The 15,083-nt window shown below is 40.9% G+C and overlaps 1 protein-coding gene across 1 annotated transcript; it reads right to left on the bottom strand.

Annotated features, from left to right (window-relative positions):
- Window positions 1–2,663: 2,663 nt before the first annotated feature.
- LOC134956812 (uncharacterized) lies at window positions 2,664–6,189 on the bottom strand. Its single transcript, XM_063938745.1, has 2 exons — window positions 6,103–6,189; window positions 2,664–4,462 (listed from the first exon to the last, which is right to left on the bottom strand). The coding sequence occupies exon 2, from the start codon at window positions 3,731–3,733 to the stop codon at window positions 2,828–2,830; it is 906 nt and encodes a 301-aa protein (XP_063794815.1). The 5' UTR covers window positions 3,734–4,462; window positions 6,103–6,189; the 3' UTR covers window positions 2,664–2,827.
- Between the last annotated feature and the right edge of the window lie 8,894 nt (window positions 6,190–15,083).

Genomic DNA, 15,083 nt, shown 5'->3' on the forward strand with positions numbered 1-15,083 from the left:
CCACTGAATCTTTAAGTATTTTAATAAATATAAGTAACCCACACAACCACTGTTTTCTCATTTATTACCCACAAAATGTCAACATATTGCTCAGGGAGTCCGCATACATTCCTATGGAGATTGTCCCCTTGTGTACTGTAACCTCTCATTTGCTATGGAGAACAGAAATGTAAATTTTTGTTATACAGTACCAGGATTCTGGGATTCTACAGGGACAGAAGAAGATGTCATCTCTGATATTTTGTAACTAATAAATGTCATGGGCTGTGTGTATGGGGTGTGGGGGGACTTAATAAAATACTTCATATGTGTGTACTCCTTTTGTTTAATTTCTTTTATAGGTGGAGTACTGGTACCAGTGGGCTCCTGCTGTCTGGGCAGTCTTGCTTGGACCTGTAGTCCACCTGCAAACAACAATATTTATTTATCCATTTAATTTAAATAATTCCTCTGCACCCGAAGCCCAGGGGGTGTGGAGAAGAGCACGGCTGATTGTCCTTGAGGTGGGGGAAACCCATTTCTAGGGGTCCCCACTTCCCTAGGTATTCCACCCCTGGATTAACCTTTGGGGTTGGTTATCATTATGGCAGATGGTCCCCATGTTGTGATGTCTACTGCTAGAGTGTCAGCTGTCTGGGCTAACTCTACCTAGTGCTGGAAATTAGAATGTAGGTGGGACTCTATGACAATTTCCACCCTGTGTTCCAATATCAGCCTGGGCTTAGATGGCCAGTGACTGGTTATTGATTTAGATGCTGCAACACAGGCTTTATTTTTTTTATTTTACAAATTGTAAACTTTATTAATAAAACAAAAGCCTGCTTAGGTCATTGTAGTCTTTGCTGTGCTTTAAATCTGCTGCAGATAGATGGCAGATTCCATCAGAAATAGTTAATCCAACTGGTTTTTAACAGAAAATAGGCAATGGACGTTGCCGTCAGACTTCTATTGATTCTCAAAGCCAATGGATAGTAAATACAGGATTTTTAGATAGTGATTTGATAGCAGTATCCAATAGACAGCAAAACAGATCCTTAGTAAATTTATGCATACAAGTGTTTAAAATGCCCTCTAGTTCTTCAAATGAGACCCCAACATAAGGTACAAAACTTTAATTAAGGTATCATAGTTCATAATAGTAGTACAGTATATTCCAATGCTGCCTATTTAAAAACTATTAAAAACCCATTTCATATAAAAAAAAATCCTATAAAGTGCAAACCAAAGTGTGTGACTTCTTTAAAAAATAGGATTTTAATTACCTGCCAGTAAATCCTTTTCTTGTAATCCAAGAGGATAATTGAGTCCATTTAGTACCATGGGGTATAGACGGGTCCACAAGGAGCATGGGCACTTTAGGAATTTGATAGTGTGGACAGGCTCCTCCCTCTGTGCCTCTCCTACCAGACTCAGTTTAGAAACTGTGCCTGAGGAGACATCTATACTTCTCTTGAAGTATGTCCAAGGATAATGGTGAGATTCCAAACCAGCACATACAACAAGAGGAAAGCCAAGCTAACCAAACTTGAAACAGGAACAGCAACAGCTGAACCAACATTACTTAACAAAGCAACAGTGCAGGATGAACAAAGCACTAGGCGGGTGCCCAGTTTCCTCTACAGACTACGAGAAAAGGATTTACAGATAGGTAATTAAAATCCTATTTTATTTTACATTCTACAGGATACTGGGGTCCAATTAGTACCATGGGGATGTACTAAAAGCGTCCAAACCAGGTGGGAGAGTGCTGAGGTTCCTGCAGAACTGATTGACCAAACTGAAGGTCCACAGAGGCCAAAATTTTGAATTTGTATAACAAGGCAAATGTGTTCGAATTTGACCAAGCAGCTGCTCAGTAGAGCTGTAAAGCCGAGACACCCCAGGCAGTCGCCAGTAAGAACCCACCAACCTAGTTGAGTGGTCTAAGTAAATCTAATCCAGCGTGCAATAGTCTGCTTTGAAGCAGGACACCCAATCTTATTGGGATCATAAAGAACAAACAGCGAGTCCGTCTTTCTGTGAAGAGCCATTCTTTTCACATACACCTTCAGAGCCCTCACAACATCAAAAGACTTTGAAGTAGCAGAGGTGTCGGTACCAAAATAGGTTGGTTGATGTGAAATGCAGACAGCACTTTAGGAAGCAATTGCTGATGAGTTCTGAGTTCAGCTCTGTCCGCATGGAAAATTAAATAGGGACTTTTGTGAGATAAAGCCCCCAGCTCCAACACATGTCTTGCTGAAGCAAAGGCCAACAGTGTGACTGTCTTGCATGTAAGATATTTTAAGTCTACCTCCTGTAACTGCTCAAACCAGTCTGATTGGAGGAAATGCAGCAACAAATCGAGATCACAAGGTGCTGTGGGAGGCACAAAGGGAGGTTGGATGTGTAGAACACCTTTCAAGAACATCTGGACCTCAGGAAGAGAAGCCAATTGTTTCTGAAAGAAAATAAACAAGGCCAAAATCTTGACTTTTATGGAGCCCAGACTGAGGCCCACATCCACTTCTGCTTGTAGAAAAAGGAGGATCAGTCCTAGATGGAAATCCACTGCAGAAAATGTTCTGCTCTCACACCAAGAGACATATTTCTTCCAAATACGATGATAATGCTTTAGACATTACCCACTTCCTGGCTTGGATCATAGTTGAGATAACCTTGTTAGTGACCCTCTCCTGGCTTGAATCAGCCGTTCAACTTCCATGCCATCTAACATAGCTGTGGTAAGTCCTGATAGACGAACGGGCCCTTTTGCAGAAGATCCTCGCAAAGAGGAAGAGGCCACGGATCTTTGAGGAGCATCTCCAGAAGGTCCGTGTACCAGGCCCTACTTGTCCAGTCTGGAACAATTAGAATTGCTTGAATCTTTTCCCTTTTTATTCTCTTTAGAATTCTTGGGATCTGAGGAAGTGGAGGAAACATGTACACCATCTGATAGACCCATGGAGTCATCAGGGCATCTACCGCCACCGACTGTGGGTCTCTCGACCTGGAACAATACCACCTGAGCTTCTTGTTGAGACAAAAGGCCATCATGTCGATCTGTGGATATCCACATCAACTGTTCAAGTATCTGAACACCTCCAGTTGAAGGTCCCACTCCCCCGGGTGCAAGTTGTCTCTGCTGAGGAAGTCTGCTTCCCACTTGTCTACTCCCAGAATGAAGACAGCTGACAACACCACAGCATTTCTCTCTGCCCAGAGGAGAATTCTTGACACCTCTGACATTGCAACTCTGCCTTTTGTTCTGCCCTGTCGGTTTATGTACGTTACTGCCATCACATTGTCCCACTGGACCTGAATGGCCTGATCTTGAAGAAGATGTGAGTCCTGCAGAAGGGCATTGTTTATGGCCCTGTTTTCCAGAATGTTGATTGGAAGGACGACTTCCTGACTGGACCATCTTCCTTGAAACTGCACCCCTTGAGTGACTGCTCCCCAACATCTGAGGCTTGCAGCTGTGGTTAGCAGAATCCAGTTCTGAATTCCGAACCTCCGACCCTCGATGAGTTGAGCAGTCTGTAGCCACCACAGAAGGGAGATCCTGGCTTTTGGCGACAGGTGGATCCTCTGGTGCATGTGAAGATGTGATCCTGTCCAACAGATCGAGTTGGAAGAGTCTTGTGTGAAACCTTCCATATTGAAGATCTTTGTAAGAGGCCACCATTTTTTTCAGAAGGTGAATGCATAGATGCACTGATATCCAGGTTGGCTTCAGGACATCCCAAGCCATCGACTGGATTAATAATGCCTGTTCCAATGGAAAGAACACTTTCTGCGACTCCGTATCCAGTATCACTCCCAGGAATGGGAGCCTGTGTTGGCTCTAGGTGGGAATTCGGAAGGATCAGAATTCACCCATGATCCTGGAGAAGTTTGGTTGACAGAGCAATGCTGTCCAGCAACCTTTCCCTGGACGGTGCTTTTATCAGGAGATTGTCCAGGTAGTGGGAAGCGTTTGCTTTAGAATGGAATAAATTAAATAAATGGCTCTTCTAGTAGATTGTCCAGGTACGGAATTATGTTCACTCCCTGTTTGTGGAGTAGAAGCATCATCTCTGCCTTCACCTTGGTGAACATCCTTGGTGCCATGGAGAGGCCAAATGGCAGGGCCTGGTACTGGTAGTGACAGTCCTGCAGTGCAAACCACAGATAAGCCTGATGAGGCCAGATCGGAATGTGAAGGTATGCATTCTTGATATCCAGAGACTTAGTAATTCCCCCTCCTCCAGACCTGTGATCACCAATCTCAGAGACTCTATGTTGAATTTGAACACTCGTAAGCACAGGTTCAACGACTTAAGGTTCAAAATTGGTCTTACTGAACCGTCCGGTTTTGGTACTACAAACAAGTTGTAATAGTACCCCTTGTTTAGCTGATGAGGTGGAACGGGAACAATGATGTGAGTCTGTACCAGTTTTTGGATGGCATGTTGTAAAGTTATACTTGCCTCTTCTGACACTAATGTAGAGGGAGAAAGGGGATAGGGGAAACTTGAGCACAGGTGGTGAAATATGATATGACACTGAATGAATTGGAAAAAACCACAGTAGTTTAGAATTTAATCCTTCATTGAAGGATACTATAGCAGTAACTCATGTGGAGGTGCACCCCTGAGAGTGAACACTAGTATACCAAAAAAGAAGAGGAAAAGATTCATTTTTTGGGGCGCACTCGTTGAAAAATATTGCATAAAATCTAACTTTTATTAATTACCATTAAAAGCTGTTGCCACCAACCAGGACTGGGACAAAAACATACACACATAAATACAAAACAATAGAAAACAACAAAAAAATGACAAAAAAAAACACACCTAGGTTTGCGTGTGGTATGAACACGCCATGGGGAGATATGCCTGACGCAGTCAGGGCCAATATGATAAATACTGACACTAGTTCCTGCAACAGTTAGCCTTAACAGTCCCCTAACATAAGGAGACAAATAGTAGGCTGGTATTATCGGCTAACACAGGAAACAGAAACACTGTCGATAGATTTACCATCAATACTTCAGTCTCTCGTAATAAATGCTACTGGCGTAGAGTAAATAAATAACAATGATGGTTTAGTGTGTGTTCAAACTTCATAGTAAGTGCAGTCTCCCCAAAGATTGCATGTCATTGGTTCCTTTAAAGAGGTAGTAGAGAAATAATCATAGTATTTATTCAGGATCTAGGATATAAATATCCATAATATAAACAAAAAATAATAATAATAATCTTGTAAATGTTACAGTGCAAATACTGTTAATTTTCTCAGTGCAGTAAACCGGTAAGCCTTATATTAGTAAATAATTTCTTGGTATCGAGTATCCACTATAAATTACACCCTGATCCGTATCTCAGGTACAGGCAGGCTATTACTAATTGAAGTTGTCTGGGCAGACGTATCTAGTATGCCTCAAAAACAAGCTGTAGCAAAATATATATATATATATATATATATATATATATATATATATATATATCTCACTATTGCTCTTCATATATAACCATAATTTCAATATGCAGGAATCAATGTAACCAGGGTAAATATCCAATCTATCCTCTGACACATGTGTCATATTAGTGAGTTAGAGAGGTGAAGAGCAAATGAGCTGCTGCAGATTGCAGAAAAGGAGAAGAAAAAGGCACTCCTATCATAGATGTAGTGGGGTGGCTACTGTTCACTGTGTGACATGCATTAATACAGTGAATGAGTGTGTCCCATCTGCACCTAAGGGTTAGAAACAGGTAGAATGCTTCTGCTTTTGAAAAGATCACCCACGGGCACCCTGATGTAACAGCGCAGGATGTCCTCTGAGTTCTCCTTGCGACAATGAGAGAGCATTGAAAAAAGGGAGATTTAAAGATACATGTTATCAATAAGATGAAATAAAGAGCACAAATCCCCTTATGAGTGTATGCTGCTTCCTTGCATGTGTAAATACATTGATGCAAGGTGAGCGGTACCTCTTTTTTGCCTATAGTGCCTGGAAGAAAGTAGTTTGGTAACAGTGCTGGGACCCTAATGGTAGTAACGGTCCTGATGGTGCAGGGTATTGCAGGATCCGTTACCCACCATGTGGACCCGCCGGCTGTCACTCGAATGGAAAGGTACCTAAGATTGCGCGTAGAAATCAGGGTGTGCTGTTCCGGTTCTGGCTGCACTGCACTGAGTCTCCTCAGACAGCTGTTTCGCTTTCTGGCTTCCTCAGTGAGACACCCTATAACCGGGTGTTGGAGTTGTTTATAACTAGGTAATGTCCAATCAGGAGCAAAGGTGTGTGGCTATCAATTGAGCCTGTGCTGGTACCTGATGAGACCTGGTGTGTGCATTACGTCCAGGTGTCAATATTAGTCTCCCATTCCCTGTCAATTGGGAACAAAATTCTCAAAAGACATACTAATTATTGAATCCATTAGTATCCAAAAATGCCTCTTGTGAAGGTATAAAAAGACAATGGCAATAACATGAAAATGTTACAATACAACAGTAAGTTATAAGGCAGTGAAAAAGTATATGTAAATATATAAGATTGGAAAAAGGAATTCTTTTAAAAAGATTTCCCTAAGAGAGTATATGAAATAAAAATAAAAATAAAAAATAAATAAAAAATAGTAATAAAATACACTGCTGATGTAATAATGTTGAAAATGCGGAACACTATAAGGGAAATCAGGGATATATTTGTATATAAATAAAATATCTCGAATGGCCCTTACATAATATAAAAATAATTATACAGGTCCCGTCAGATACAGAAATGATGGGATAAAAATATATAGACCTTTTGTCGATGTGATTGTAAACTATGCATTTTATGAGCATTAAATCATCCACAGCCGTGGCACCCTAACAACACAAATAAAAGTATAGAGAGAATGGATAGAAAACTCAAATAATATATAAAAAGATTGTGAAAAATATGTGGTGTATATGTTAAGGCCCACTGCGCGTGAGGAAGATAGTAACATGGGCAAAATATAATACCTGAGAGAGTGAGATATTGTATGTGTATTAAAACTATGTAGTAAATATTTTTACGAGATTACACTATTGTTTGTGAATTAAAACTATATGGTAAATAGTTATACAGAGTTACACACTAAATTAATGTTGGAGATTAGGAGAGATATGTGTAGTTAGGTGTTGACAGGAAAAGAGTCTACCTAAAATGACTAAACACACATAAAATATGTCTATAAAAAGACATTATAGTTTATCATCTTGTTCAAGCCATGAGGGCTCACTGTGTTTAATCTGTACGTCCACTTGCTTTCCTTCCGGAGTAGTTCTTTACTCAAATCTCCACCACGTGTTCCAAGTCTGACACGTTCCAGGCCAAAGGCCTGTAATCCTTGTGTTTGTCCCTCATGGTATCTCATGAAATGTCTAGCCACTGACGTGAGTTTTTTATGCTTGGATAGATCCGAAGCGGCATTCCTAATGTTGCCCACATGCTCTAAGATTCTTTGTTTAAGTACGCGGGTTGTCATACCTACATACCTTAAATTACAGCTACATTCCAGACAGTATACCACTCCCATGGTGTCACAATTGATAAACTGTTCCAGTTTAATATTGTTGTCAAATCTATCCCTTATCTGATCCTTTCTAATGATAAGAGTACAGGCCTTACATTTACCACATGGGTATGTACCTTTCAGTGTGGTCTTACGAGGCGGGTTCCTGACAAAGTGGCTTTTTACCAGTTTGTCCTTTAAGCTACTGTCCCTTCTCCAGCTAAAGGACAAACTGGTAAAAAGCAACTTTGTCAGGAATCCGCCTCGTAAGACCCCACTGAAAGGTACATACCCATGTAGTAAATGTAAGGCCTGTACTCTTATCATTAGAAAGGATCAGATAAGGGATAGATTTGACAACAATATCAAACTGGAACAGTTTATCAACTGTGACACCATGGGAGTGGTATACTGTCTGGAATGTAGCTGTAATTTAAGGTACGTAGGTATGACAACCCGCGTACTTAAACAAAGAATCTTAGAGCATGTGGGCAACATTAGGAATGCCGCTTCGGATCTAGCCAAGCATAAAAAAACTCACGTCAGTGGCTAGACATTTCATGAGATACCATGAGGGACAAACACAAGGATTACAGGCCTTTGGCCCGGAACGGGTCAGACTTGGAACACGTGGTGGAGATTTGAGTAAAGAACTACTCCGGAAGGAAAGCAAGTGGACGTACAGATTAAACACAGTGAGCCCTCATGGCTTGAACAAGATGATAAACTATAATGTCTTTTTATAGACATATTTTATGTGTGTTTAGTCACATAAACTACACATATCTCTCCTAATCTCAAACATTAATTTAGTGTGTAACTCTGTATAACTATTTACCATATAGTTTTAATTCACAAACAGTAGTGTAATCTCGTAAAAATATTTACTCTATAGTTTTAATACACATACAATATCTCACTCTCTCAGGTATTATATTTTGCCCATGTTACTATCTTCCTCACGCGCAGTGGGCCTTAACATATACACCACATATTTTTCACAATCTTTTTATATATTATTTGAGTTTTCTATCCATTCTCTCTATACTTTTATTTGTGTTGTTAGGGTGCCACGGCTGTGGATGATTTAATGCTCATAAAATGCATAGTTTACAATCACATCAACAAAAGGTCTATATATTTTTATCCCATCATTTCTGTATCTGACGGGACCTGTATAATTATTTTTATATTATATAAGGTAGTGATGAGCGGGTTCGGTTTCTAGGAAACCGAACCCCACCGAACTTCAGCCTTTTTACACGGGTCCGAGCCGTACTCGGATTCTCCCGTGTGGCTCGGTTAAACCGAGCGCGCCCGAACGTCATCATCCCGCTGTCGGATTCTCGCGAAATTCGGAATCTATATAACAGGGCTGGCCAAACCGGTCCTCGAGATCTACCAACAGTTCATGTTTTCCAGGCCTCCTGGAGATCTGTAGAACTGTCAGTTAGGAATGAATGCAGCACATCTTAATTAGTAATGACTACACCTGTGTACCAGCTAGGTGGCCTGGAAAATGTGTACTGTTGGTAGATCTCGAGGACTGGTTTGGCCAGCCGTGCTATATAAGCAGCCACGCGTCGCTGCCATTTTCACACGTGCATTGAGATTGATAGGCAGAGGGCGTAGCTGGCATCCTCTCCGTTTATAATTAGTTATAGTAGAGTTAGTTGATCTGATTGCTACTGCAGTGCTTATTGTGGGGAGGATTGGGGAGCAGCTGTTAGGAGGAGTACAGAGCAGAGTTTTGCTAGTTTTTTTTATCTGTTCTCTGCCTGAAAAAAACGCTCCATACCATATCTGTGCTCAGCCTCAGTGTGCTGCATGATATATCTGACTGTGCTGAGTGCTCACACTGCTTAATTGTGGGGGAGACTGGGGAGCAGCTATAGCAGGAGTACAGTGCACAATTTTGCTGACAGTGACCACCAATATACGTTTGTTTGCCTGAAAAAACACTCCTGTGGTGGCTTTTTTTTTTATACTAGTTTAGCAGTCTGCTGATAGTGTCCACCAGGTCCATTATACTGTATATAGCAGTATGGTAGGCCACTGCTGTACCTACCTCTGTGTCATCAGTCACTCGTCATCCATTAATAATTAATAATAAGTATACTATCCATCCATCTACATCGTATACCTGTGGTGTCTTTTTTTCTTTATACTATAAACGCAGTCTGCTGACAGTGTCCACCAGGTCCATTATACTGTATATAGCACAGTACGGTACGCCACTGCGGTACCTACCTCTGTGTCTTCAGTCACTCATCGTCATACATAAAGTATACTATCCATCCATCTACATTGTATACCTGTGGTGTCTTTTTTTCTTTATACTATAAACGCAGTCTGCTGACAGTGTCCACCAGGTCCATTATACTGTATATAGCACAGTACGGTAGGCAACTGCTGTACCTACCTCTGTGTCATCAGTCTCTCGTCGTCATACATAAAGTATACTATCCATCCATCTACATTGTTTACCTGTGGTGTCTTTTTTTCTTTATACTATAAACGCAGTCAGCTGACAGTGTCCACCAGGTCCATTATACTGTATATAGCACAGTACGGTAGGCCACTGCTGTACCTACCTCTGTGTCTTCAGTCACTCGTCGTCATACATAAATTATACTATCCATCCATCTACATTGTTTACCTGTGGTGTCTTTTTTTCTTTATACTATAAATGCAGTCTGCTGACAGTGTCCACCAGGTCCATTATACTGTATATAGCACAGTACGGTAGGCCACTGCTGTACCTACCTCTGTGTCATCAGTCACTCGTCGTCATACATAAAGTATACTATCCATCCATCTACATTGTATACCTATGGTGTCTTTTTTTCTTTATACTATAAACGCAATCTGCTCACAGTGTCCACCAGGTCCATTATACTGTATATAGCACAGTACGGAAGGCCACTGCTGTACCTACCTCTGTGTCATCAGTCACTCATCATCATACATAAAGTATACTATCCATCCATCTACATTGTATACCTGTGGTATCTTTTTTTATCTTTATACTATAAACACAGTCTGCTGACAGTGTCCACCAGGTCCATTATACTGTATATAGCACAGTACGGTAGGCCACTGCTGTACCTACCTCTGTGTCATCAGTCACTCATCATCATACATAAAGTATACTATCCATCCATCTACATTGTATACCTGTGGTGTCTTTTTTTCTTTATACTATAAACGCAGTCTGCTGACAGTGTCCACCAGGTCCATTATACTGTATATAGCACAGTACGGTAGGCCACTGCTGTACCTACCTCTGTGTCTTCAGTCACTCGTCGTCATACATAAATTATACTATCCATCCATCTACATTGTTTACCTGTGGTGTCTTTTTTTCTTTATACTATAAACGCAGTCTGCTGACAGTGTCCACCAGGTCCATTATACTGTATATAGCACAGTACGGTAGGCCACTGCTGTACCTACCTCTGTGTCATCAGTCACTCGTCGTCATACATAAAGTATACTATCCATCCATCTACATTGTATATCGATGGTGTCTTTTTTTCTTTATACTATAAACGAAATCTGCTCACAGTGTCCACCAGGTCCATTATACTGTATATAGCACAGTACGGTAGGCAACTGCTGTACCTACCTCTGTGTCATCAGTCTCTCGTCGTCATACATAAAGTATACTATCCATCCATCTACATTGTATACTTGTGGTGTATTTTTTTCTTTATACTATAAACGCAGTCTGCTGACAGTGTCCACCAGGTCTATTATACTGTATATAGCACAGTACGGTAGGCCACTGCTGTACCTACCTCTGTGTCTTCAGTCACTCGTCGTCATACATAAAGTATACTATCCATCCATCTACATTGTATACCTGTGGTGTCTTTTTTTCTTTATACTATAAACGCAGTCAGCTGACAATGTCCACCAGGTCCATTATACTGTATATAGCACAGTACGGTAGGCCACTGCTGTACCTACCTCTGTGTCATCAGTCACTCGTCGTCATACATAAAGTATACTATCCATCCATCTACATTGTATACCTATGGTGTCTTTTTTTCTTTATACTATAAACGCAATCTGCTCACAGTGTCCACCAGGTCCATTATACTGTATATAGCACAGTACGGAAGGCCACTGCTGTACCTACCTCTGTGTCATCAGTCACTCATCATCATACATAAAGTATACTATCCATCCATCTACATTGTATACCTGTGGTGTCTTTTTTTTTCTTTATACTATAAACACAGTCTGCTGACAGTGTCCACCAGGTCCATTATACTGTATATAGCACAGTACGGTAGGCCACTGCTGTACCTACCTCTGTGTCATCAGTCACTCATCATCATACATAAAGTATACTATCCATCCATCTACATTGTATACCTGTGGTGTCTTTTTTTCTTTATACTATAAACGCAGTCTGCTGACAGTGTCCACCAGGTCCATTATACTGTATAAAGCACAGTACGGTAGGCCACTGCTGTACCTACCTCTGTGTCTTCAGTCACTCTTCGTCATACATAAATTATACTATCCATCCATCTACATTGTTTACCTGTGGTGTCTTTTTTTCTTTATACTATAAACGCAGTCTGCTGACAGTGTCCACCAGGTCCATTATACTGTATATAGCACAGTACGGTAGGCCACTGCTGTACCTACCTCTGTGTCATCAGTCACTCGTCGTCATACATAAAGTATACTATCCATCCATCTACATTGTATATCGATGGTGTCTTTTTTTCTTTATACTATAAACGCAATCTGCTCACAGTGTCCACCAGGTCCATTATACTGTATATAGCACAGTACGGTAGGCAACTGCTGTACCTACCTCTGTGTCATCAGTCTCTCGTCGTCATACATAAAGTATACTATCCATCCATCTACATTGTATACCTGTGGTGTATTTTTTTCTTTATACTATAAACGCAGTCTGCTGACAGTGTCCACCAGGTCTATTATACTGTATATAGCACAGTACGGTAGGCCACTGCTGTACCTACCTCTGTGTCTTCAGTCACTCGTCGTCATACATAAAGTATACTATCCATCCATCTACATTGTATACCTGTGGTGTCTTTTTTTCTTTATACTATAAACGCAGTCTGCTGACAGTGTCCACCAGGTCCATTATACTGTATATAGCACAGTACGGTAGGCCACTGCTGTACCTACCTCTGTGTCTTCAGTCACTCCTCGTCATACATAAATTATACTATCCATCCATCTACATTGTTTACCTGTGGTGTCTTTTTTTCTTTATACTATAAACGCAGTCTGCTGACAGTGTCCACCAGGTCCATTATACTGTATATAGCACAGTACGGTAGGCCACTGCTGTACCTACCTCTGTGTCATCAGTCACTCGTCGTCATACATAAAGTATACTATCCATCCATCTACATTGTATACCTATGGTGTCTTTTTTTCTTTATACTATAAACGCAATCTGCTCACAGTGTCCACCAGGTCCATTATACTGTATATAGCACAGTACGGAAGGCCACTGCTGTACCTACCTCTGTGTCATCAGTCACTCGTCGTCATACATAAAGTATACTATCCATCCATCTACATTGTATACCTGTGGAGTATTTTTTTCTTTATACTATAAACGCAGTCTGCTGACAGTGTCCACCAGGTCCATTATACTGTATGTAGCACAGTACGGTAGGCCACTGCTGTACCTACCTTTGTGTCATCAGTCACTCGTCGTCATACATAAAGTATACCATCCATCCATCTACGTTGTATACCTGTAGTATCTTTTTTTCTTTATACTATAAACGCAGTCTACGGACAGTGTCCACCAGGTCCATTATACTGTATATAGCACAGTACGGTAGGCCACTGCTGTACCTACCTCTGTGTCTTCAGTCACTCATCGTCATACATAAAGTATACTATCCATCCATCTACATTGTATACCTGTGGTGTCTTTTTTTCTTTATACTATAAACACAGTCTGCTCACAGTGTCCACCAGGTCCATTATACTGTATATAGCACGGTACGGTAGGCCACTGCTGTACCTACCTCTGTGTCATCAGTCACTCATCATCATACATAAAGTATACTATCAAACCATCTACATTGTATACCTGTGTTGTCTTTTTTTCTTTATACTATAAACGCAGTCCGCTGACAGTGTCCACCAGGTCCATTATACTGTATATAGCACAGTACGGTAGGCCACTGCTGTACCTACCTCTGTGTCTTCAGTCACTCGTCGTCATACATAAATTATACTATCCATCCATCTACATTGTTTACCTGTGGTGTCTTTTTTTCTTTATACTATAAACGCAGTCTGCTGACAGTGTCCACCAGGTCCATTATACTGTATATAGCACAGTACGGTAGGCCACTGCTGTACCTACCTCTGTGTCATGAGTCACTCGTCGTCATACATAAAGTATACTATCCATCCATCTACATTGTATACCTGTGGTGTATTTTTTTCTTTATACTATAAACGCAGTCTGCTGACAGTGTCCACCAGGTCCATTATACTGTATATAGCACAGTACGGTAGGCCACTGCTGTACCTACCTCTGTGTCTTCAGTCACTCGTCGTCATACATAAAGTATACTATCCATCCATCTACATTGTATACATGTGGTGTCTTTTTTTCTTTATACTATAAACGCAGTCAGCTGACAGTGTCCACCAGGTCCATTATACTGTATATAGCACAGTACGGTAGGCCACTGCTGTACCTACCTCTGTGTCTTCAGTCACTCGTTGTCATACATAAATTATACTATCCATCCATCTACATTGTTTACCTGTGGTGTCTTTTTTTCTTTATACTATAAACGCAGTCTGCTGACAGTGTCCACCAGGTCCATTATACTATATATAGCACGGTACGGTAGGCCACTGCTGTACCTACCTCTGTGTCATCAGTCACTCATCATCATACATAAAGTATACTAGCCAACCATCTACATTGTATACCTGTGGTGTCTTTTTTTCTTTATACTATAAACGCAGTCTGCTAACAGTGTCCACCAGGTCCATTATACTGTATATAGCACAGTACGGTAGGCCACTGCTGTACCTACCTCTGTGTCTTCAGTCACTCGTCGTCATACATAAATTATACTATCCATCCATCTACATTGTTTACCTGTGGTGTCTTTTTTTCTTTATACTATAAACGCAGTCTGCTGACAGTGTCCACCAGGTCCATTATACTGTATATAGCACAGTACGGAAGGCCACTGCTGTACCTACCTCTGTGTCATCAGTCACTCGTCGTCATACATAAAGTATACTATCCATCCATCTACATTGTATACCTATGGTGTCTTTTTTTCTTTATACTATAAAAGCAATCTGCTCACAGTGTCCACCAGGTCCATTATACTGTATAAAACACAGTACGGTAGGCCACTGCTGTACCTACCTCTGTGTCATCAGTCACTCGTCATCATACATAAAGTATACTATCCATCCATCTACATTGTATACCTGTGGTGTATTTTTTTCATATACTATAAACGCAGTCTGCTGACAGTGTCCACCAGGTCCATTATACTGTATATAGCACAGTACGGTAGGCCACTG

This window comes from Pseudophryne corroboree, chromosome 9 (genome assembly GCF_028390025.1).
Source record: "Pseudophryne corroboree isolate aPseCor3 chromosome 9, aPseCor3.hap2, whole genome shotgun sequence".
NCBI classification, from domain to species: Eukaryota; Metazoa; Chordata; class Amphibia; order Anura; family Myobatrachidae; genus Pseudophryne; species Pseudophryne corroboree.

Coding starts and splice junctions, on each gene's coding strand:
- LOC134956812 (XM_063938745.1), bottom strand. CDS start 3,733: ATGGCTTGGGATGTCCTGAAGCCAACCTGGATATCAGTGCATCTATGC.